A 24,803-nucleotide genomic window follows, 5' to 3' on the forward strand; every position below is an offset into this window, starting at 1 on the left:
TCCTTGTTTACGTCAATCTATTTATCGTATTTGCGAAATTCATAATCCATTTATTGAAACTTGAAAATATACAAATATGAAAATAATTTAAACGTTTGTTTGTGTTATTTTATGATAGCCATGTGGATTTACATTTGATTTATCACAATAGTGACTGAACACATCCCGTCTGATCTGTGCATTTGATCAGTTAAGTATCAATGATATAACCTCGAAATTGTTTTGTGAATAATATCGTTTTGAATCTAATTTGTAAGTGTTTCTGTTGTGATGGCGCTACAGCTATCACGGCGGGAGGTTGACGAGCTGCGGTCGTCACTAGACCGCGCTATATACCGAACTATTGGAAAGTCTGACAACTCGTTACTTTCGACTGTTTCTTCTTGTCTCACCAACGGGTAAGTGGTGTAGTTGTTAAATTATAGCTATTAGGTTTGTATAGTTCGCTAATATAGTTCGTATGATTGCTCACAAAGATGAACTACGCAGTACTAGTTCGCAGGTCTTTTGCTCTTTAGTTCATATGATGAAACGTAAAAACTCTTTAATGAAACAAAAGCAAGAGGTGTTACTACTTAATTTATTTATTTACTAGCTGTTCCTGCGACTTCGTATGAGTAGAATTTAACTTAAATTTTCTAAAATAAAAGTAGCCGAAGTTACTCCTTAGTAAATCAGCTACCTACCAAAAAAATCGATCCAGCCATTTCAGAGATTAGCCTACCCGAAACCTTTAGCCGAAAAATTATACTCATACATATACATACATACACATAATTAATATATCTCATATATATTCAAACTAACATATGGATATTAATACAGACAAGCCATTTGTAAACTTATTATTACTTATTATACTTAACTTCTAATAAGTAACTTTTGCTTTAGTTTATAATATTAGGTATCTAATGTCATAAATAATCTAAAAAAAAAACAAACACATATGACAATGTATATGTAAGAGCGGGATGTAGCTCACACAGGCATTTCTCTGCTTACCAGGTCATCCCAACACTATGTTATTGTAATAGAATTGATTTCAAATTCAAATTCAAATTCAAAATATCTTTATTCATGTAGGTCTATTACAGACTCTTATGTCAAATCTATCGTCAGTTCGGAATGATTTCGAGATGAGAAGAACTGACAAGAAACACAGCTTGTATTTTTTTTAATGTACATGTTTACAATCTTCTTGAATTTAGAGATAGGAACTAGAATGTTATAGATAGATAAATAGATAAAAAGTTTAATTTTTCCAATTTTACATTATCTACAATCACTGTCCTGCAAAACTCCTGTCTGGGTTTATCTGTAGGCAGTAGTTGCAAGTGCAGGAAAATTATAATATAAATAGAAATTATGTTTTAAAGAAATAAACATTTTTTTATTTTTCATTGTCATATAATTTATTGTTCCAGTTACGAACGTCGAAAGTTCATAGACAAAATATCATCACACATAGATCCAAAGAAAGCCAGTAAATTAACGGACAAAGTCCTCGCACTAGCCCAAGAACTGGTGACTTCATCAAAACCACAGAAACGTAAACACGAACCGAGTGACCGAGACAGGGATATAAAGAAAACAAGGCATGACGATAGAGAAAAACATGAAGAAGAGAAAAGGCATGATAGAGAAGAGAAGGAGAAGAAACTTGGGAACGGAGTGGAGGCACTTCCATTACCGTCGATCATGCCTGATGGGGAGACGGTGGGATCTAAGATGTCTGTGCTCAGTGCAGATCGAATTAAGGTAACTTGTAATTCATTCTTTTCAACTGTAAAACCAATAACTTGGAAATTATTTTATTTTAACTATAATAATAATAATCTCAGGACAATTCACACAGCGCCATTTAGACCCAAGTTACTCTAGCTAAAGCCTGTGTTATGGGTACTAGATAACGGATACAAATACATAGATATATATTTTTTTCATAAATACATACATATTATACATAGAAAACACCCAGTCTGATACAAACAATCATACTCACAAATACAAATGTTTGTACCATGCGAGGAATCGAACATTGGAAATGAGGTGGTGTGCTAAACCACTAGACCAGTACGGCTGTCAATGAACTATAAAACCAACATGGCAAAATTGTTTGCTTTTTTCAAGTATGCAATCAATATCCCGAATCACTTATTCCGGGTTCCACTGAAAATCAGCGTCGTGGCTTTTGTCATGGCATAATGCTGAGATGGGCCCCTTACACACACATCAGTACACAGTGACGCGGTGGCGATGCTCCGCAGTGGTGGATAGGAAATGCATTTTACTTTATTATTATTATTTATTATTATTATTTATTTGTTTGTTACTATGTTGTTCTTTTATATATTTTTTTTTTGTTTATAATGATTTCATCTCTAATTTAATGAATTGTTTTTACTTATGTTTATCTTATATAATAATTTATAGGCAGCTGTCGGCATCGTTTTTATTGTGTTGAGATGTGTGATTCTATTCTATTCTAATATCGTAATCTGTAACTTATATTTTAAAATACAAGATCAACAAGCTAGGTTAATCTATTCAACTATAAAACCAAAAAGCTAACATATAGGTGTAAATGAATGGTAAGGTAATTCTATCTAAAGAGTATATTACCCTAATAATTTCTATCATTCCCAGCTTATGATGGCAAATGCTCAAAAAGAAATTGAGGAACGTAAAAGAGCACTAATAGCAATGAAGGGCGACCACAAGCCTGGAGTGAATGTAGCTGTGGCGGCCGCCCAACAGATCAAGGTTCAAATGCAACAGAACAACGCCATCCCGCCGCCCAGTGTCATCAAACCTGTGCTGTATTCTAAACCTGGTGAGTATTAAAAGTACTTCCAACGTAGCAACTCTATTTTTCCCCCAGCGTCATCAAATCTGTGCTGTATTCTAAACCTGGGCAGTATTATTATAATAATAATAATAAGCTCAGGACATCTAGACCCAAGTTAAGCTAGCTAAAGCTTGTGTTATAGGTACTAGACAACTGATACATATCTTTCATAGTCATAGAATACTGACGATATATACATAGATTTTTTTTTTTCGAAAACATACATATTATACATAGAAAACACCCAGACCGACACAAACAATCATACTCATGAATACAAATGTTTGTGCCGTGCGAGGAATCGAACCTGCGACCATCGGACGTAAAGCGGTGTGCTAGACCGCTAGACCACCGAGGTTGTCGAGTATTAAAAGTAGTTATCCCGTAGCATGTTCAACCCACGTCCAGCGTCATTAAACCTCTCTTGTATTCTAAACCTGGGCAGTAATTAATGTATTTATAACGTAGCAACACTATCTCACCACCTAGCATCAACAAACCTCTGCTGTATTTTAAACCTGGGCAGTATTAAAAGTACTTATCCCGTAACCACGCCATTCCGTTGCTCAGCATCTCTCGACGCTGGGAACATGTGTGATGAACATGTTCTGTATTCAAAAGTATAGAATATATTATATTTCGCCGCACAGCGTCATCAAACCTGTCTTGTATTCTAAATCTGGGCAGTAATTAATGTATTTATAACGTAGCAACGCTATCTCACCACCTAGCATCAACAAACCTCTGCTGTATTCTAAACCTGGGCAGTATTAAAAGTACTTATCCCGTAACCACGCCATTCCGTTGCTCAGCGTCTCTCGACGCTGGGAACATGTGTGATGAACATGTTCTGTATTCAAAACAGGGTCAGTATAGAATATATATAACCCGTAACGACGCCATTTCGCCGCACAGCGTCATCAAACCTGTCCCGTATTCTAAACCTGGTCAGTATTCTAAACCTGGTGTGTATTAATTTTTTAACCCAATAACTGTCCCGTCTCCCAGCTCTATCAAACCTATGCTGTATTTTAAACCTATCGCTGCTCTACACTGTGATTTTTTGTATTTTAATTTTAATTGAACTGTGAATTTACAAAATCTAATATTCTATATATAAATAAAAACATTTCAAATGATTAGTTAATAATAATAATCCCAAGCTAAGCAGAGCTTGTGTTATGGGTACTAGACAACTTATATAAATACATAGATACATTTTTTAATTCTTTATTTTTTTTTTCCAGCTGCAGTACCAGTCAGTCAAGAGGAGTTGGAGAAGCAGAGGAAGATAGCGGAGCTGCAGGCGAGGATACAGAGGAAATTAGCTGGTACATTAACATGATTAAAACTTATTTGAAATATTCCTTCATTACTAGATTTTTTTTAATATTATTTATTATCATGACAATCAAGCATACGGCCCATCTGATGGTAAATGGTTACCGTAGCCAATGGACGTCTGAAGCACCAAGTTCAAGTGCAAGTTGCAATTAAAAAAAAATCTTTCCCCAGGTGGAGCCTTATCGTCAGCTGGAGGGTCAGGGCCTGCTCCCCTAATCTTGGATACTGAAGGTCGTACCATAGACACGACCGGTAAGAGGGTCCAACTCACCCATGTTGCTCCAACACTTAAGGTAAGACTTCAGATTGGTACATTTTAAAGGCATAATATCGGGCTACTCGAACAAATAGTCCAATAGACTACTGCTATTGAGTAAAAACAACATATGCATGATGACTAGGGCCCTCACAGGACACTGCAAATTAAACAATTTATATAGCGTATTTTTGTAATCATGTAGATACAAGTTCTTTTACAAAGAACAAGAGCTGAGTTTATTTATTTATTTATTAAAGGAAAACCAAGGCTATTCAAGTACATCTTAAATAAAATCAATATATATGTCACAGTAAGCCACTGACAGGCTTTCACTAATAACAATAGACTAATTCTTAAAAAATTTACATCACTACGTATAAAGGCATTATAAAATTAACAGAGAATATGAAATATGTTTCTTATCAGATCTTCTTAGCTTGTATGCTGTCCGAACTGACGGTAGATTTGAGATATCATAAGTCTATAATAGACCTACATGAATAAAGATTTCATTCGATTTGGTAGGCAAACATCCGCGCCAAGAGACGTGAAGAGTTCCGCGCGCAGCTGTCCGGTCAAGTGAGTTCAGAGCCGCCAGCGGATGCGGGCTGGATGGACTCCAGGGTGCAGCTGAAGCCGCCCACGCGCACCAAGAGGGCGCTGCGGTTCCACGAGCCCGGCAAGTTCCGGCAGATGGCGGAGCGGCTGCGGATGAAGGTTAGTGGACTAGGCAATTTCAGCCAACTTCAGGAGGATTTTAGGTAATTTGAATGGTAAATAAGCACGAGCCCAGCAAGTTCTGGCAGATGGCGGAGTGGCTGCGGATGAAGGTTGGTGGTTCAGGCAACTTCAGCCGACTTCAGGAGGATTTTATGTAATTTGAATTGTAAACAAGCACGAGCCCAGCCAGTTCTGGCAGATAGCGGTGTGGCTGCGGCAAAAGGGTGGTGGGCCGGGCAACTTCAGCCGACTTCAGGCAACTTCAGGAGGATTTTATGTAATTTGAATGGTAAACAAGCACGAGTCCAGCAAGTTCTGGCAGATGGCGGAGTGGCTGCGGATGAAGGTTGGTGGTTCAGGCAACTTCAAGCGACTTCAGGAGGGTTATATGTAATTTAAATGGTAAACAAGCACGAGTCCAGCCAGTTCTGGCAGATAGCGGTGTGGCTGCGGCAAAAGGGTGGTGGGCCGGGCAACTTCAGGCAACTTCAGGAGGATTTTATGTAATTTGAATGGTAAACATGCACGAGTCCAGCAAGTTCCGGCAGATGGCGGCGTTACTGTGGTTGAAAGATGCTGGTTCAGGCAACTTCCGCCGACTTCAGGAGGGTTATATGTAATTTAAATGGTAAACAAGCACGAGCCAGCAGATGGCGGAGTGGCTGCGGTAGAAGGGGGTGGGCCGGGCAACTTCAGCCGACTTCAGGCCACCTGTTTTTTTTTTTATTGGGTTGTTTGGGCTATTGTCAGATGTGTAGCACCTGTAGCACTGCGACCTACATAGATCTATTGTGCTCGCCCTTTTCAGAGTTCGCTACCTAGACCCGTCAGGGACAAGAATTGAAGGATATTCTTAGGAGCGATGGTTTTTATCTCCTCGGGATAGAGTGTAAACTTTCCAAAGGAGATATTTCGTTTATGCATGAGTGGGCTACAACCACATAGGATGTGAAGCGGCGTTTCCTCTTCAGTTTGGCAGAATCTGCAGATACTTGTCGTGTAATCAGGCCTAGCAGGCCACCTAGGCCTGATTACTAGAATCAATTTTTTTTTTAATTTCAGGCGCAGTTAGAGAAGTTACAGAATGAAATATCACAAATTGCACGCAAGACTGGTATCTCGTCGGCCACAAAGTTAGCTCTACTCGCAGCGGATACGCCCGACTCGGACCGGGTGCCCGACATCGAATGGTAACTCTTACCTAATAACTACCTTTACACGTTCCGATCGATCCCCCGTTCAATTATGGGCCGGGTCATTGGGTTCCCTAAAATATGGTCGAGCGCAGTGATGGCTGGCTCATCCGTCATACTCGTGAACGAGTGCTGCTTGTAGGAACTGGTCTGCTCTTATCACTACGACTGTTTTAATCATATTATGTACTTAATATCTGATAAATTGGTGCTAGTTGGTGGCTTGTATTCGCACGTTTCAATTTCGGAATGTAAAGTTACAATGATTATTTAAAAGAGCAACACGCAAGTTTCTCGCTCGTTCTTCTTGTGATGAGACAGCTTTCTGAACGAGCGGTAGATAAAAAAAAATGTTATGACTATTCAAAAGTGCTTAAATTAAGTTTATTTGAATAAATGATTTTCTATTCAATTCAAACGGGAATTGAAATTACGACGGCCTGAGCCGAGGTTCGAACCCCTACCTACCTACCCAGTGCTCTCAGACTGCCCGTATATGTTAGGCTATCGAATGATAACACTTATCTAACTGCCTTTTCACATAGATAGACAGATAATAATTTTTATTTGTATCTTGGTACATACATATAAGCTTAATCAAAATAAAAAATCATTTATTCATGTAGGACATTTTAGCCGTTTATGAACGTCAAGTTTGTATGTATATATTTCCCCTGCCGCCCAGTTTCTTGCCAGTTTATCTCAAATCTATATTTTTTTTTTTATTTATTTAACTTTAATGCACACAATATAATATATAGTAGAGTACATTTGGCGGACTTAACACCATGCGGCATTTTCTACCAGGCAACCATAGGTGGTGCAGAGAAAAATTGTATACTGCAGATTCAATTGAGATGAACTGGCAAGAAACTCAATTGAATTAATTTTTTTTTAAGGACAGTTTATTTACATTGTCATGTTCATCTTGTCATCCTCCACTGGTGCCCCGCCAGGGTATACCGTTAGCACAGACAAGTGCACCATTCCATTATCATCCCTATAAAAAATATACATAAAAAACACCCAGAATGATACAAACAATCGTACTCATGAATACAAACGTTTGTACCGTGCGATGAATCGAACCCGCGACAGAACTAAACCGCTACACCACCAAGTTACAGTTAATGATTATAATAAATACACGTGTCAGGTGGGACAGCGTCATCCTGATGACGGCGGATGAAAGGGAATGCAAACGGAAACCGGATACGGATACCCGGACGGGCGAGCAACGGGTCGACGCGTGTAACACCGGCGATGACGACATCATAGACAACCTCAACGAAGACGCCATCACCAATTTAGTGGAGCACCCGCAACAACTCCGGCCGCCCAGTGAGTGTTTTTTAATAACTTTTATTCATTTATACACTTTATTGTACCAGAGCATAAAAATATTAATTAATATAAATATATATATACAATCATATGTACTGTTCGCGCTGGTCTTTGCCTCATATTGGGAGTCTATAGCCGTGCACTTAAAAAAAAAAAATCGCATTGCCGCCATTGTCGCAAGGTCGCATCAAATCATTAATTCAATATAATAATAATAATAATAATAATACTTTATTTGCCAAATGTAGGTAAACAATAAGGTGTTATAAATATGTTGTTGAGATCCGTACATTAACCTCGTAAGAGGTGTGCAAAATTTCAAATTGTAGGTACAATTAATGTATAATGAAATAAAATTACTGTACTACGTCATCATACCGATAGTCATTAATCAATTGTCTTTACGTCAATGTATCAGTCAGGAAATCACCAACCGTGTAGTAAGTTTTACCAATCATATTACCAATATTAAATACATTTACCAATATTAAAATAATTCTGTCATAATTTTCAAATAAAATACAACAAAACAAGAAAAGACTGTATGTGTATCATAATGAGTTCATGAAAAGCAGTGCAGTGTGGTAATTCTGCCGAAAGTTCCCGGGAACGAAGATTGTGCATGTTTGGCGACAAGGTCAGTGTGCATTTTTGATTCCCAGTACCTATTATTGGAAGTTAATGTTAAAAATATATCATTATTCGAACATGTACAATGGCGGGCTTATAGCTAAGCAATTTCTTACAGGCAACCTTTAGGTAGACGGTGAAGGTATATACAAAATGGTGGGGTGCAAATAACAACACAACTAATATATAAATAATACATACAAATGTACATAAACTAGCTGTCACGGTAAACGTTGTTTTGCCTTAAAATAAAAAAAAATGTAAGGGTGGACTACCCCTAACATTTAGAGTGATGAAAATTAGATGTTGGCCGATTCTCAGACCTACTCAATACGCTCACAAAATTTCATGAGAATCGGTCAAGCCGTTTCGGAGGAGTATGGGAACGAAAACTGTGACACGAGAATTATATATATATATTCAGCATTACAGTATTCTTAGATGATATATATCTTATTTCCTATACAACTTAAAAGCTAAAACATGTGACTCCCACTCAGCATTTATACTGTGGTATACATATACCACAGTACTGATTTTCAGTGGGGCCACCACACACGAGACAGCGTACGTAAAGATAACTAAAGAAAATAAAATCATCGTCGTCATCATCATCATTTCATCATTTATAACGCATTACAAATTTATTTTGAGATAAAGTTCTCCCGCAATGCGAGTAGTACTACAGGGCGCGAGCCGATATATCGGCTCTGGCACTTTTCGCAAGTGTAGCAGTAGCCGATATATCGGCTCCCGGCACTAAAAAGGTTAACTATTAAATTAAATTTATGTATATGCATGTGTAATTATAAATAAATAAATAACTTTATTTTTCTAAAATAATAGTAGCCTAAGTTACTCTTTATTACATCAGCTACCTGCCAATAAAAGTCCCGTCAAAATCGGCCCAGCCATTTCAGAGATTAGCCGAAATAAACAGACAGACAGAGAGACACAAAAATTGTAAAAAATGTTATTTTGGTGTATGTACCATTTTTATATTCATATGCATTTAGTAAAAAACGGTTATTTCAATATTACAAACAGACACTCCAATGTTATTTATATGTATATATGTATACCCGTGCGAAGTCAGGGCGAGTAGCTAGTAGTAAATAAAGCTATCTTAGTGATAACAAAAGAACATATCTTTTTGTTCTATTGTATGATTCAATATATGCAGTCACTATGTGTGCTCTCACACATGCCAATGGTGGCGGAATAAAAAAAAATGAATCCATCAAATAATGAATGTACTTACAAAATAATACTTAATTCTATAAAATATAATAAAATATATAATATCACGGGACAATTCACACAGCGCCATCTAGTCCCAAGCTAAGCAGAACTTGTGTTATGAGTACTAGACAACTGATATAAATACATGGATACATTTTTTTTTGTAGATAAATTCTACGTATAATAGAAAACACCCAGACCGATACAATTATACTCATGAATACAAATGTTTGTACTATGCGAGGAATCGAACCCGCGACCATCGGATAATAAAGCTGTGTGCTAAACCACTAGACCATCGAGGCTAGGAAATTAATATCAGTAATCATTGTCAGTTGGTATGCATCGATTGCCAACTCTCCTGTAATTTTTGGCGCATCCAAAGCTCACGCATAAGAAACATGCGTTCATAATTGTCAAACCAGGTGCCGAGTCCCTGTTCCGTTTGTTAGTTTGACCATTACTCTCCAAATATCGTTTAGTTCTTATTATATGATCATTTGCAACTTCAACCGGATCTGCTTCATCACTGTCAACTTCAATTTGTTTCAAGTTTTCATTATAATGAATTTCAATATCATTTACTAATGATTCATCACTGTCGACTTCAATATGTGTTAATTTGTCATTGTGAACTTCATTGGAATGGACTGCATTGTGTTGATTGTAATTGTTCATAAAGTCCAAAATGTATTTGTACATTTTCTCCTTTAAAACTTCATTATCATTCATTTGTCTTACTTCATTAGTTTCTGTATCATGCTCGTTGGTATTTCCAATATTGTTTGTTGCACTCCGACGGACACGTATATCCATATCTTCGTTTTTAGGTATATATATATTGTAGTTGTGTGTCCGTCCTATTATGTTAACTACGCAAGCAGCTATATATAGTGCTACTAACATTATGATTCTTTATATTCTGAAAAAAAAAATCAAAATTCATTAACTGAAGTCTCTATGCCCACTTTTTTTATACTACGATGGTGGCAAAGCATACGGCCCGTCTAATGGTAAATAGTTACCGTATCCTATGGACATCTAGGAGCGGGTATTTTTTTATGGATGATAATGTAATGGTGCACCCACTTGCGCTAACGGTTTACGCTGGCGGGGCACCAGTGGAAGATGATAAGATGAACATGAGGTCAGGTCAGTTAGCCCATCGTGACCAATTCACCAGGAAGTTATCACGATGGTTTCCAGAGGCAACCGCGTGGAGGTCAACCTGACATGGCACATTGCCAGTAATGGGGTCATGAGTCCACACTACTAACAATTCCTCCCCTCCCCCCCTCCAGGAGCGGGTTGCCAGACCTTAAGTAACCTTAAATCCTTCTTGAAAAAACGGAATCTAAAAACTTGGTGCACTAACAGATTAAAGTACCAGGATAACATGAAGTTACAGGCAGTTAGGTGATGTCTTTAGTACTGTTCATGTATATAGGCGACGGTTGACTCTCTATATATATTATAGAACCGAAGGTCATAATAGATCATCATGGGCACCATTGGAGAATGATAGGATGAGCATGAATTCAGATCAGTTTCATCCTCTTATAAAATAATAGACAGTGAAAGTACCAGGATAACATGAAGGTACAGGCAGTTAGGTGATGTCTTTAGTTCTGTTCATGTATATAGGCGACGGTTGACACTCTATATATTGTAGAACGAAGGTGTCTGGTACAGTGATGACGTTATCAGTCGTTCTTATTTTATGTATGGTAGTTGTATGGTGCACCCATGGTGCTGACGGTATACGCTGTAAGGGCACCAGTGGAGGATGATAGGATGAGTATGAAGTCATGTTACTTCCTTGCTGTTATAAAACAAGGAGTGTGATAAATGAAAGTACCAGGATAACATGAAGTTACAGGCAGTTAGGTGATGTGTTTGATACTGTTCATGTATATAGGCGACGGTTGACACTATATATATTGTAGAACTGAAAGTGTCTGGTACAGTGATGACGTTATCAGTCGTGTTTATTTTATGTATGATAGTTGTATGGTGCACCCATGGTGCTCACGGTATACGCTGTAGGGGCACCAGTGGAGGATGATAGGATGAACACGAGGTCAGGTCACATAGTGACAAATTCACCAAGAATTTGTTTTCCAAGGGGAAACCCGTAGAGGTCAACAATGACTTGGTACTTTGATAGTAATGTGGTCATTAGTCCACATTACTAACGATCCCCTTCCCTCTGTAGTTGACGGTCACCACATACCATCTACCGTCGATTGTTTGCCAATACAATTATATTAAAAAATTGCTTACCTGATTTCGATATCTTTACATAGTATAAAATTAGGTCACTTCAGCTGTCTCTTCGCGGATATCTTCTAAACTACGCAACGGTTTTTAATGCAGTTTTTACCAATAGATAGAGTGATTTCACAAGCGTCGGGTAGATGGTTAAATATAACTGTACAGTTTAATTTTTAACCAAATTTAAATAATAGACAATATCTCAATTTGAATAAATAGCATGAACGAGTGAAGTGTGTGATAGAGTGTTATCAATTGATACTAGGAACTGTGCGACCTTTGGTTTGTTTGTAATAAAAAAAATTGATTGTTTGAACTGGTATTGAACGATATGGTTCCGTAGCCTCGCTGGTCTAGCGGTTTAGCACACCGCTTAACTTCCGATGCTCGCGGCTTCGATTCCTCGCACGGCACAAACATTTGTTCATGAGTATGATTGTTTGTGTCGGTCTGGATGTTTTCTATGTATATTATGTATTTGGGAAAAAAATCTATGTATTTGTATCAGTTGTCTAGGATCCATAACACTAGCTTTAGTTAGCTTAACTTGGGACTAGATGGCGCTGTGTGAATTGTCCTGAGATTATTATTACTCATTCTCTGTGCGCGCCGTGCGACTGTCGAACTCACTACCATCCTCCATACGGAGTCCGCAATCACTAACCATTTTCAAGAACGCTGTGAAATCGCACTATCTCTCTCAGTAAATATTCTTTCTGCTGTCCTTTCTTATTACTATATTGTCGCCTTCATAATTGCATATATGTTGCTGTGTACCTATACTCGTATATATTTGTATTATATTATTGTATGTTTATTTTATAAGTTATGTATTTATATATTATGTAGAATGTATATGTTTATAATATGTATTATTTTATATATTAATATTATTAATGTTTCTACTCCATCATGCGCCATCCACCACCTGTCTTTTCTCCTCTACCCAAAGGTTGTCTGGAAGAGATCTCATAAGCGATAAGACCGCCTTTTGTACCCATATACTGAATATTGTTTTCGTTTGTATATTTTTTTTTTTGTTATTATGGTGCAATAAAGAGTAATAATTATTATAGTTCCATATGGTTGACTGGACACTGATGTTTTATCGTATAAAAAAAAATCAAAATACCATCCCCGTAGGAGGGAAAGAGGATTAGTAATACCGTCTTTACCATAAGGGCACACGGGGCCCCCATTCTCAGGGCCCCCCGAAGGCCTGACAATTTTTCTCAAAAGATTTTTGTCGGGCACACTACACTTTTTTCACAAATCAGTACTGTTCTTGTTCTTATACCTTTGGAGCTATATGAGCTTTTTTTTTACTTTCCAAAAGGGCCCCGTGTTCTTGTGTGCCCCAGGGCCCCCCAAGGGCCCCAGCTTAGTTTAAGACGGCGGTGAGCAATGTGGATTGATAATCTTATTGCTAGCAATGTACCATGTCATACACCTCCACGCGGTTCCCCATGGAAACCATCGTGATAAATTCTTGGTGAATTTGCCACGATGTGCTAACTGACCTGACCTCATGCTCAACTTATCATCCTCCACTGGTGCCCCGCCAGCGTAAACCGTTAGCGCAGGCTGGTGCACCATTACATTATCATCCATAAAAAATAATATGAAATTTAAAACACTGGAATTCTATATATGAGATGCCAATAATATAGTTCGGTATGTTTTATCATAGTTCTGCGAGAAGAGATAACCTCTTCTTGAAAAATATTCAAATTCCTCGTTTTTCATGTGGCATATCTATAATATAAAAATAAATCGCTAAATGGGTTGGTAATCTCGAGAACTACTGAACCGATTTCGATAATTCTTTTTTTAGAATATTCCTTGAGGTACGAGGATGGTTCTTACGGAGAGAATAATTTAAAAAATTGCCTAAAAATGCCTAAAAATAAAGCTATTCTGTAATCCCATACAAACGATTCTTAATGATACTTAAAAGTCAATTTGAACTTTAATATCATACCATAACGTTCAAACGTTAGTGGAGCGGTTCCGGGAAGAATATCATACAAAAGATATGTAGAGAGGTCAATTCTGTACCTGAAATATATTTCCAAAATAAATATCAGGGATCAATACTGATGCCAAAAATGCAATCAGTAAATTTTTTATCCGTCTGTCTGTATGTTCGTTACAATTAAACAAAAACTACTCGACGTATTTTAACGAAACTTGGTACAATTATTCTTCATACTCCCGGGCAGGTTATAGTATATAGATTTTCATCACGCTACGATCAATAGGAGCAGAGCAGTGAAAGGAAATATTAAGGATACATATAATAGGCTACTTATTTTACGAAAAACGACGGAAACGCATACGAAGTCGCAGGCAACAGTTCAACTACAGACCTCCGTATTTATAGACCGAAGTCAGTGTAGTAGGTCGATCTATAAATACTAGATGGCGCTATTTACAATATTTGTAATAATCTTTACATTGGGTACTTCATTCTCTTAGTATCCAAGGCCCACTTTGGGGTTTTAGCCGGTAGGAGTCCAGCAGTCGCTCAATAGATCGTGATCCTCTAAGTATCCAATGCCCACCTTGGGGTTTTAGTCGGTAGGAGTCCGGCAGTCGCACAATAGATCGTGATCCTCTAGGTATCCAAGGAGCCCACCTTGGGGTTTTAGCCGGTAGGAGTCCAGTAGTCGCTCAATAGATCGTGATCCTCTAAGTATCCAATGCCCACCTTGGGGTTTTAGCCGGTAGGAGTCCGGCAGTCGCTGAATAGATCGTGATCCTCTAGGTATCCAAGGAGCCCACCTTGGGGTTTTAGCCGGTAGGAGTCCAGTAGTCGCTCAATAGATCGTGATCCTCTAAGTATCCAATGCCCACCTTGGGGTTTTAGCCGGTAGGAGTCCGGCAGTCGCTCAATAGATCATGATCCTCTAGGTATCCAAGGAGCCCACCTTGGGGTTTTAGCCGGTAGGAGTCCGGCAGTCGCTCAATAGATCGTGATCCTCTAAGTATCCAAGGCCCACTTTTGGGTTATAGCCGGTAGTAGTCCGGCAGTACCCGCTCGTTGCTCCTGGAGCGGGCGCGTCTCCATGACGGATTTCACGTATCCAAGTATCCAGGAAGCTGTGTATTAATTACACGCTCCATCACCTTGGAGAGTACAGATGCGATAGCGATAGGCCTTTAGTTCGATAGGTTTGATCTGTAGCTCTGTTTTGGCACAGGCTGCAAAATGTTGGTTATCTATAGGGTTGCGAACTTTTTTTGACAAAATAAACGTGTGAACTGGTTTGAGTAGGAAAAAAATAAAGTATTAGAAAAGAGAAAGTATTTTTCAAGTTTTTTTTTATTTAAAAATGTGTTTTTATGTGCCTTTAACACTAAAGCTGTGACAAATGTCACAACTCACAATTGCCATCTAACATTTCGTTCAGTAATTATAAATCGTTAAGTACCCATAATGAGTATTTTGTTTTACGCATCACAGCAAAGGTTGAAAATAAAGTATTTTTGCATGCTTTATGTAAAAGTATAAAATGTAATTATCAAAAATAAAGTAGGATACGTTATTATAAAGTATGGTTGGCAACCCTAGTTATCTATGATGAAGAAAATTGCCCAGCGGAGTATGAAATGCGATGAGGCGCGTGAGTCCGGCACGCAACTCTAATTATCAAAAATCTAATCAAAATTTAAAGTATTATTATTATTTTTAGGTACGCAAAAAAAATTATGTCTTATATAATTGGAAGGACACACATAATTCGAGCAAAATGCGCAAAGAAACCTTGGTTCCTGGGATCGTTTGGTTTTCATTAAATGATCACTCGCGACTTCAACCGAATCTACTTTATCACTGTCAATTTCAATTTGTTTCAGTTTCTCATTATAAACTTCATGCAAAACATTTACTAATGATTCATCACTGTCGACTTCAATATGTGTTAATTTGTCATTATGAACTTCATTGGAATGGACTGCATTGTGTTGATTGTAATTGTTCATAAAGTCCAAAATGTATTTGTACATTTTCTCCTTTAAAACTTCATTATCATTCATTTGTCTTACTTCATTAGTTTCTGTATCATGCTCGTTGGTATTTCCAATATTGTTTGTTACACTCCGACGGACACGTATATCCATATCTTCGTTTTTAGGTATATATATGTTGTAGTCGTGTGTCCGTCCTATTATGTTAACTACGCAAGCAGCTATATATAGTGCTACTAACATTATGATTCTTTTTATTCTGAAAAAGAAAGAAAATTAATTAACTGAAGTCTCTATGGTTAACTGAGTGGAGTTGATGGTAGGTTCATGATTATCTTTTATTATTTGACTTTGTAAAAACTCGTCTGTGTGTGTACCTCAGCCTCACCTATTTCAGCTGGCTGCTCACACTTACTTTGTAAGGCATTTCACACAGCGTGTTAGCGATATGATTATGGGCATTATTTATACGCCAGTTTTGGTTGTATATAAGTAGTTTAAAATAAAAGTAAATATAGAACATATATAGTTGTATAGAAATGGTATAAAAATTTGTGATCAGAAGTACTGATTGAAGAATGTCTGTAGAAGAAGTTCTTGTAGATAGTTTTTCCCGCGCTAACGCAACGCGCCACAGATTCATAATATTGCACGGCGCACAGCCGCAGTAGGATGGCGAGCGCATCATGGCAGTATGTGCAATGTTAATACTAGAGTATTAACACAGCGTCATCTAGTCACAGAGCTTGTGTTATGGATACTAGACAGTAGTAGTGGTATATTTTATCCACAAGTGGATAGGCAAAGGTACAAGACCATACAGCCTAATGGATACCAGACAACTGATGAACAATACACAGATCCATTTTTTTTTTATTTTGGCCCCGGGTGTATTATGGTTATTCTATACCGATATAGAATAATCAGAATACACCCCGGGCCCTCGGATATAAAACCGTTGCTAAACCGATGCACCACCGAGGGCGACTTCAAAACTTTCTAGGGTGCAGATTAGGCAGTGAAATTACAGAATAAGAGGCGTGACATCTTAGTCCTCCAGTATCAGGGCAATATATGAGTATAACGGGTGTCACATGATAACGTGATATCTCTAGTGCTGTTCATGTTAGGATGGTTACCACTTACCATCCGGCGGGATTACGTCGCTTCTTTACCATTACTGTTTATATAGACAAATGTGATACAATGGTACTACAGTGAAAGTACCAGGATGACATGAAATTATAGATAGTTTTCGGTGGAGTAGTGGTTTCTAGCATGTTCTGTTCGTTGTTTACCCATTACAAAAACAAGAAGTTTGGTACAATGGTACAGTGAAAGTACCAGGATGACATGAAGTTATAGATAGTTTCTAGTGGAGTAGTGGTTTCTAGCATGTTCTGTTCGTTGTTTACCCATTACAAATACAATACAAAGAAGGAGGGAACGCTGCCAGTATCTTCGGAACTTTGCCTAAAAGGACCCCTTTTAATAATATATTTTAGTTATTATATTATATTTTTTAAGCTTTTTAATTTTAGTTTCTTAGTTGTACATATATTGTTTATTTTTACACTGTTTATGGCCAGACTATACATACAAAACAAAATTATATCACCTACATCTTCGTTCGATATTGTTGATTAATTTCATTACTTCGAAATACATGTAATAAACAAGTGAGAAAGTACTAGGATGACATGAAGTTCTAGATAGTTTCCAGTGGAGTTGCCTAACAAATACAAAAACAAAGTGGTTTGGTAAAATGGTGTAGTGAAAGTACCAGGATAACATGAAGTTATAGAAAGTATTCAGTAGGGTAGTAGACGACGAGATGTCCATGGTGCTGTTCGTGTATACATGCCACGGTTACGACCTACCATCCGGGCTGTTTACCATTACTGTTACACTAGCTTTTGCCCGCGGCTTCGCTCGCTTTGATTGACAAAGCGTCATGCAAACTTTCATCCCCTATTTTATCCCGTTGGGGGTAGAATTAATCAAAATCCTTTCTTAGCGGATGCCTACGTCATAACATCTACCTGCATGCCAAATTTCAGCCCGATCCGTCCAGTGGTTTGGGCTGTGCGTTGATAGATCACTACGTCAGTCACCTTTGAGTTATATATATTTAGATAAAAAAAATGATTACCTGTTCTCGATTTAAACTATATAATAATTTTGAACGTAATGTAAATAACAGTGAATGCATCTATATACTAACGCGAACGATTGACTATGATTGGAAGTGTTATCATTTCATACTGGGAACTGTGTGACCTCTGGTTTGTTTATAACAAGAAATGTTGATGCGTGAGCGGTTGTATGAACTGGCATGGTTCTGTGTAGTTGTTTAAACACCTAATAATATAAACTAATTAGATTTTGTATATAGAAACTAGCTGTACCCGCGACTTCTTTCGCGTGGAAAAGAACTTTATTTTTCTAAAATAAAGTCAAGTTTTTCAAGTTCAAGACTTTCTGGCATCTGCCAGGCAGGTAGCTGATGTAACTTAGGCTAAGTTACATCAGCTACCTGCCACAAAAAGTCCCGTCGAAATCGGTCATTTAAGAGATTAACCGGAACAAACAGACAGACTGTCAAAAATGGTAAACAATGTTATTTTGGTGTATGTACCGTATTTATATTGTATGTAGTAAAAAACGGTTATTTCAATATTACAAACAGACACTCCAATCGCACGGATGTACATGTATTATACATATAAACCATCCTCTAGAATCACTCTGTCTATTAAAAAAACCGCTTCAACATCCGTTGCGTAGTTTTAAAGATTTAAGCATACATAGGGACGGACAGATAGCGACTTTGTTTTGTACTATGTAATGATAAGATATAATATAAAATTCTAACTTGTGGCGGCGTGGTGGTCCGGGTCGATGTGCTCCCTCAAATATGGTTGAGTGCAATGATGTCTGGCTCATCCGTCATACTCGTGAACGGGTGTTGCTTGTGGCGACTGGTCTGTTCAGGTAGCGTACACTGATTAGACTTTTTGTTTTTTGCATTAGCATATGCTGGTGGTCACTCTATTCTCCCAAATTTGAATTTTAATGACTGTGTATTATAAACATGTACAACATTTATTTGAAAAGAATACGAGCTGAGTTTCTTATCAGTTCTTCTCATCTCGAAATCATTACGAACTGACGTTAGATTTGACATATCATAAGAGCCTGTAATAGATCTACATGAATAAAGATATTTTGAACGGAATTTTGAAAAAAAAATCATAATATCAACAATTTTGTCCATAGCGGAAGCGTTAAAACCAACGTACATGCCTGTCTTCCTCACGAAGAAGGAAAGAAAGAAGTTACGACGGCAGAGCAGAAGGGAGGCATGGAAGGAGGAGCAGGAGAAGGTCAGGCTGGGGCTGGAGGCGCCACCCGAGCCAAAGTTGAGGTAAATTGTTTTTGTTAACCTGGAACAATTAACACAGCGCCATCTAGTCCCAAGCTAAGCTGAGCTTGTGTTTTGGGTACTAGACTACTGATACAAATACCTAGTTTGTAAATATAACAATAGCAAGCTGATTACACATATTTTACCTCACCTAGGACCGTGTCTCATTTTAAACCAGCCTTAATACAGTCCTTCCGTAACAACTACGGTAACGGTTTACCATCAGATGGGCCGTATGCTTGTTTGCCACCAATGTAGTATAAAAAATGTACAGGATATCAAATCTGATGCGGGCGCTCGGCACCGAGGCAGTCCAGGACCCGACCGCGATCGAGGCAAAAGTCAGGGAGCAAATCGCCAAGCGACAGAAGACGCATCTAGAGGCGAACAAAGCGAGGGCACTCACCAAGGAACAGAAGAGGGAGAAGGTAAGGATAAAGACTACAGCATGGGGTGTTTCAAGAAGGGTATATTAAGGTTTCTTAAGGGTCGGCAACGCGTTACACCGCTGGTGTTTCAGACGTCCGTAGACTACGGTAACCGTTTACCATCAGACGGGCCGTATGCTTGATTGCCATCATTATGGTAAAAAAATCTATTTTTTATATATATTAGATATTTCTACATATTATACCGATATATAGTATTAATAGAGTTTTAAATTTGTTTAATTGCAGGTGGATCGTAAAATAAGAGAAGACACCAGTATGGGAGTTCACGTCTCTGTATACAGGTGTGTATATTGTACGAGTCGCATCGTAATTGTTACAGTAATATGTTACTTTTAATGTATTTTGATAATTGTAATTCTCATAAATAACTCAGGATAATTTACACAGCGCCATCTAGTCCCAAGCTAAGCTAAGCTTGTGTTATGGCTACTAGACGCTTAATATAAATACTTAGGTACAGTTTTTTTTGTAAATACATACGTAATATACATAGAGAACACCCAGACCGATAAAAATCATACTCATGAATATAAATGTTTGTACCGTGCGAGGAATCGAACCCGCGAGACCATCACATCAATCATCATCGAGAGTCGCCCATGTTGTTCTTATCGCCGTCTCGACGTTACTTATCGTAAATCATACTTATAAATAGAAATGTTTGTACTTCGAGGAATAGAATACGGGACCATAGGAAATGAGGTAGTGTGACCATCGCTAGACCATTTTTTCGGACTACTCTAATGCTGTTGGCCGCAGCTGGCCTTTACAGCTTCACCGGACGATAGGGGGCGAGTGCAGATGGCACTCCAAACCAAAGGAAGGACTTATGGAGCGGCTGAAGGCCAACTCTTGTTTAACGGATACGACTTTAGCCTGAAGGAACCGCTAGGGGTTCCAACCTCGGATCAGGCCGTCGTAATTTTGTTCTGAGTTTGAATTGAACGGGGAATCAAAAGGAGACGAACAAAGCAGTCAGTAACGTTATTCTGAGGGCACCTCTAAGTTCGAACTTCGGCTCAAGTTGTCGTAATTTCGATCCCCGTTTGAATTAGAGTCACGATCGATCGGAGAAGAACAAGGCCCCTCAGTATCTTTAGTGTAAGGGCACCGCTAGTTCGAACCTCGGTAGAGCCGTCATAATTACGATCCCCGTTTGTATTGGACGCGGGATCAATTGGAGATGAACGAGGCCGTCAGTAGCTTTAGTCTGAGAGCACCGCTAGGTTCGCACCTCGGCTCAGGCCGTCGTAATTTCGATCTCCGTTTGTATTGGACGCGGCATCAAGTGGAGATGAACGAGGCCGCTAGTAGCTTTAGTCTGAGAGCACCGCTAGGTTCGTACCTCGGCTCAGGCCGTCGTAATTTCGATCCCCAATTGAATTGAACGGGAAATCAATCGGAAAAGAACAAGGCCGTCTTTAATTTTAGTCTTAGGGCACCGCTAGGTTCGAACTTCGACTCAGGCCGTCGGTAATTTCGATCCCCAATTGAATTGAACGGGAAATCAATCGGAAAAGAACAAGGCCGTCTGTAATTTTAGTCTTAGGGCACCGCTAGGTTCGAACTTCGACTCAGGCCGTCGTAATTTCGATCCCCAATTGAATTGAACGGGAAAACAATCGGAAAAGAACTAGGCCGTCTGTAATTTCAGTCTGAGAGCACCGCTAGGTTCGCACCTCGGCTCAGGCCGTCGTAATTTCGATCTCCGTTTGTATTGGACGCGGGATCAATCGGAGAAGAACGACCCTGTCAGTATGTTTGTTTGTTCTCAGGGTGAAGGACCTATTCGAGTCTGCGTCGGCCAAGTTCAAGGTGGAGGTGAACGCGCAGCAGCTGCACATGACGGGCTGCGTGGTGCTGCACCGCGGCTGCTGCGTCGTCGTCGTCGAGGGCGGGCCCAAGCAGAGGGCTAAGTACAAGCGGTGAGGATCTAATTTATGATCTATTTGTATAGGCATATGGTACATAATATATATGTTCTATGTACAAGCGGTGAAGTCCTAATTTATGACCTATTTACATGGACATATGGTTCATAATATATATGTTCTATGTACAAGCGGTGAGGTTCTAATTTATGACCTATTTACATGGACATATGGTACATAATATGTTCTATGTACAAACGGTAAGGTCGTAATTTATGACCTATTTGCATGGACATATGGTTGTGGAAGTATGAAAGTGGCGCCGGTGTCAGAGAGGTTGAAGAGTAATCGTCTATGATGGTATGGACATGTAATGCGTAGGAATGAGGATAATATTTTAAGGAAGGTGTTACATATGAATGTGGATGGTTATAAGGGCAGAGGAAGGCCGAAAAAGAGATGGATGGTCTGTGTGAAAGATGATATGGTAAGAAAGCAAGTAAATAACGAGATGACTGCGAACAGGGATGAATGGAAGAGAAAAACATATAACGACGACCACAAATAAATGGGATAAGGAAGACGCAGATGATGAATGCATGGACATATGGTACATAATATATATATGGCAAGTAGAGGGCCAAGTACAAGCGGTGAGCTTCTAATTTATGATCTATTTACAAGGACATAAGGTACATAGTAATATAGGGCCCTACAGGTCCCGCCGGAATCGTACTTGGCATGCAAAAGTTATTAATTACTTTAATTATTTGTTGACACATCTAAAGATATAAATAACTAAATGTTAAAGGTTGATGCTGCACCGCATCAAGTGGGAGGAGGATATGGTGAAGGACACGGAAGGTAACGAGGTGGCCAACTCGTGCCAGCTGGTCTGGGAGGGAGTCACCAAGCAACGCTCGTTTGGAGAAATCAAATTCAAGGTACAAAGCTTAGTTTCAATCTATACATATATATAAAATTGGAATGTCTGTTTGTAATATTGAAATATCCGTTATTTACTACATGCATATGAATATAAATACGGTACATACACCAAAGTAAGATTTTTTACAATTTTTGTCGGTCAGTCTGTCTGTTTGTTTCGGCTAATGTCTGAAATGGCTGGACCGATTTTAACGGGACTTTTTTTGGCAGGTAGTTGATGTAATAAGGAGTAACTTAGGCTACTTTTATTTTATTTATTTATTTACTTGGCTTGTATGTATTTTTTAATGCCACATTTAAAAAAATCCTTAAATTAAAAATAATGTTTGGCGTAGACAACCCTTATCACTAAGGGGTATGAAAATAGAAAGCTGATTCTCAGACCTGCTGAATATGCATGTAAAATTTCATAAAAACCGGTTAAGCCTTTTCGGAGGATATGTACAAACAACTGCTGTATATCCACATTATATTTACTGCTGCACATCTCCATCACTTTCCAGGTGCTACCAACTGAGAAACAGGCCAGGGAACTGTTCCAGAAGCACGGAGTAGAACACTACTGGGACCTGGCGTACAGCGGGGCCGTTCTGGGCTCCGGCGTAGATGACGTATAAACAGACTGGCAAACAATAAGATACATCTTATTATGTCTGTAATCACGATTTTCGTGATGTTTGACCCCCCCCCCCCCCTGCCTCCTGCTTCCCCCCCCCCCCCCCCCTCTTCACTGTAAGTTTGACCCCTCTTAATCCCGCCCTACCCCCTACCCCCTACTCCCTCACTTCAGTGTTAAATTATAATGTCTCCCTAAGGGTACGTCCAAAAAGTACGTGACACGGTTTTCGTCAATTTGACTCTCGCCTTTTCATCGTCATTGTCACAGTTGGTCACATTTGTGACATTCCCTCACCCCTCTATTGTGACGTGACATGTTTCGAAAGTTTAATTATTCTCGTTAATAATAAAAATTTCTTGTTTTAATAATAATATTCTTAGACAATCCATACAGCGTCATCTAGTCCCAAGCTAAGCAGAGACAATTGATAGAAATACTTTTTTTTGTAAATGATTACGTAACGTACGTGTCACCACTCCCACTCGTTTGACACACAATATCACACGTTGTCACACAATATCACACGTTGTCACACAATATCACTCTTTGTCACACATTATCACTCTTTGTCAAACCCTATCTACCATCCTAACGTGTGACGTAATTTATGGATGAACCTTAACTTCAGATGAATTCAAGATTTTCGAATGCATGATAACGGTGCACCCGCCTTCGCTAATGCTGTACGCTGGCGGGGCACCAATGGAAGGTGACACGAGAAGTTACGGCAGTTAGCTCATTTGAGTTCACCAGGAAATTCACGATGGTTTCCAGAGAGAGCGTAGAGGTCGACTGGATGTACCATACATTGGAAATCATTTATCACGATGGTTTCCAAAGACAGCGTAGAGGTCGACCTAACATGGATGGTACATTGAAAATCACTACCCATTACTAATTATCCCCTCTCACATCCCGGTATATTTGTATTAAGAAAAAAGAAATGTAATTGTAACATAGTTCTGGAAATAAAAAATATATATTTAAAAATATGTTTCTCATTCTGTATTTAATTCCAAGTTAGACTGGAATAGAACCCGCGACTATCGGAAGTAAAGCGGTGTGCAAGACAGATAGACCACCGAGGCCGTAATAGAATCGAAATAAATCGCTTAAATGGTCGCAGTACACATTATGTGATGTCTGTAATACTGTTCATGTATATAGACTGCTACTATTCACCATTAAGTAGGTGACATTTATTTAAGTTATAAAAAAAAACTGTAAATCTAATATTAATATAGCTTTATGATCTCTTTCCTTGACACACCTTGTCAACTGACATATAAAAATAAAAATCGGTGTTGCCATTTTATTCTCACTTTCCTTGTGTAAAATAAATTTTATATTTCAATCGGATGGCAAGAAAATTAAGTATTCAAATCTGCAACTTATATGGAAGTGAAACAAACTGGACATAATTTGTTTATAAGTATTATAGCTCCTTTACAATGCTTAAAAACAAGTGAAACAATTATCCTATAACTGTAGGAAAAAAAATGTTTTGGCAACATTGAAAATTGGGTAGTGAAGTGCAGTGTTTTTGTGAATCACGCATTTTGCTATTGTAGCGTGGTTATCCTCATCACTGTAGCGTTATATATGTTGTGATGAGGTGGCGCTACATAATATATTATTTATTGTAGTATGTAGGTAATGAGTA

At 38.5% G+C, this 24,803-nt stretch overlaps 2 protein-coding genes across 2 annotated transcripts; one reads left to right on the forward strand and one right to left on the reverse strand.

Annotated features, from left to right (window-relative positions):
- Positions 1-16: 16 nt before the first annotated feature.
- On the forward strand, positions 17-23,160 carry LOC131840703 (U4/U6 small nuclear ribonucleoprotein Prp3). The gene is made up of 14 exons (XM_059188893.1): positions 17-398; positions 1,425-1,758; positions 2,647-2,833; positions 4,096-4,179; positions 4,364-4,485; positions 4,977-5,168; positions 6,234-6,361; positions 7,521-7,705; positions 19,103-19,250; positions 19,525-19,678; positions 19,928-19,983; positions 21,478-21,627; positions 22,385-22,517; positions 23,025-23,160. Exons 1-14 carry the CDS (start codon positions 271-273, stop codon positions 23,136-23,138), a joined length of 2,115 nt encoding a protein of 704 aa, XP_059044876.1. The 5' UTR covers positions 17-270; the 3' UTR covers positions 23,139-23,160.
- LOC131840702 (uncharacterized) lies at positions 9,495-12,523 on the reverse strand. The gene is made up of 2 exons (XM_059188892.1): positions 11,864-12,523; positions 9,495-10,502 (listed from the first exon to the last, which is right to left on the reverse strand). The coding sequence occupies exon 2, from the start codon at positions 10,484-10,486 to the stop codon at positions 9,899-9,901; it is 588 nt and encodes a 195-aa protein (XP_059044875.1). The 5' UTR covers positions 10,487-10,502; positions 11,864-12,523; the 3' UTR covers positions 9,495-9,898.
- Positions 23,161-24,803: the final 1,643 nt, after the last annotated feature.

The sequence above is a fragment of the Achroia grisella genome, unplaced genomic scaffold (genome assembly GCF_030625045.1).
Source record: "Achroia grisella isolate CSIRO2021 unplaced genomic scaffold, CSIRO_AGI_Agris_v1 utg149, whole genome shotgun sequence".
Classification (NCBI taxonomy): domain Eukaryota; kingdom Metazoa; phylum Arthropoda; class Insecta; order Lepidoptera; family Pyralidae; genus Achroia; species Achroia grisella.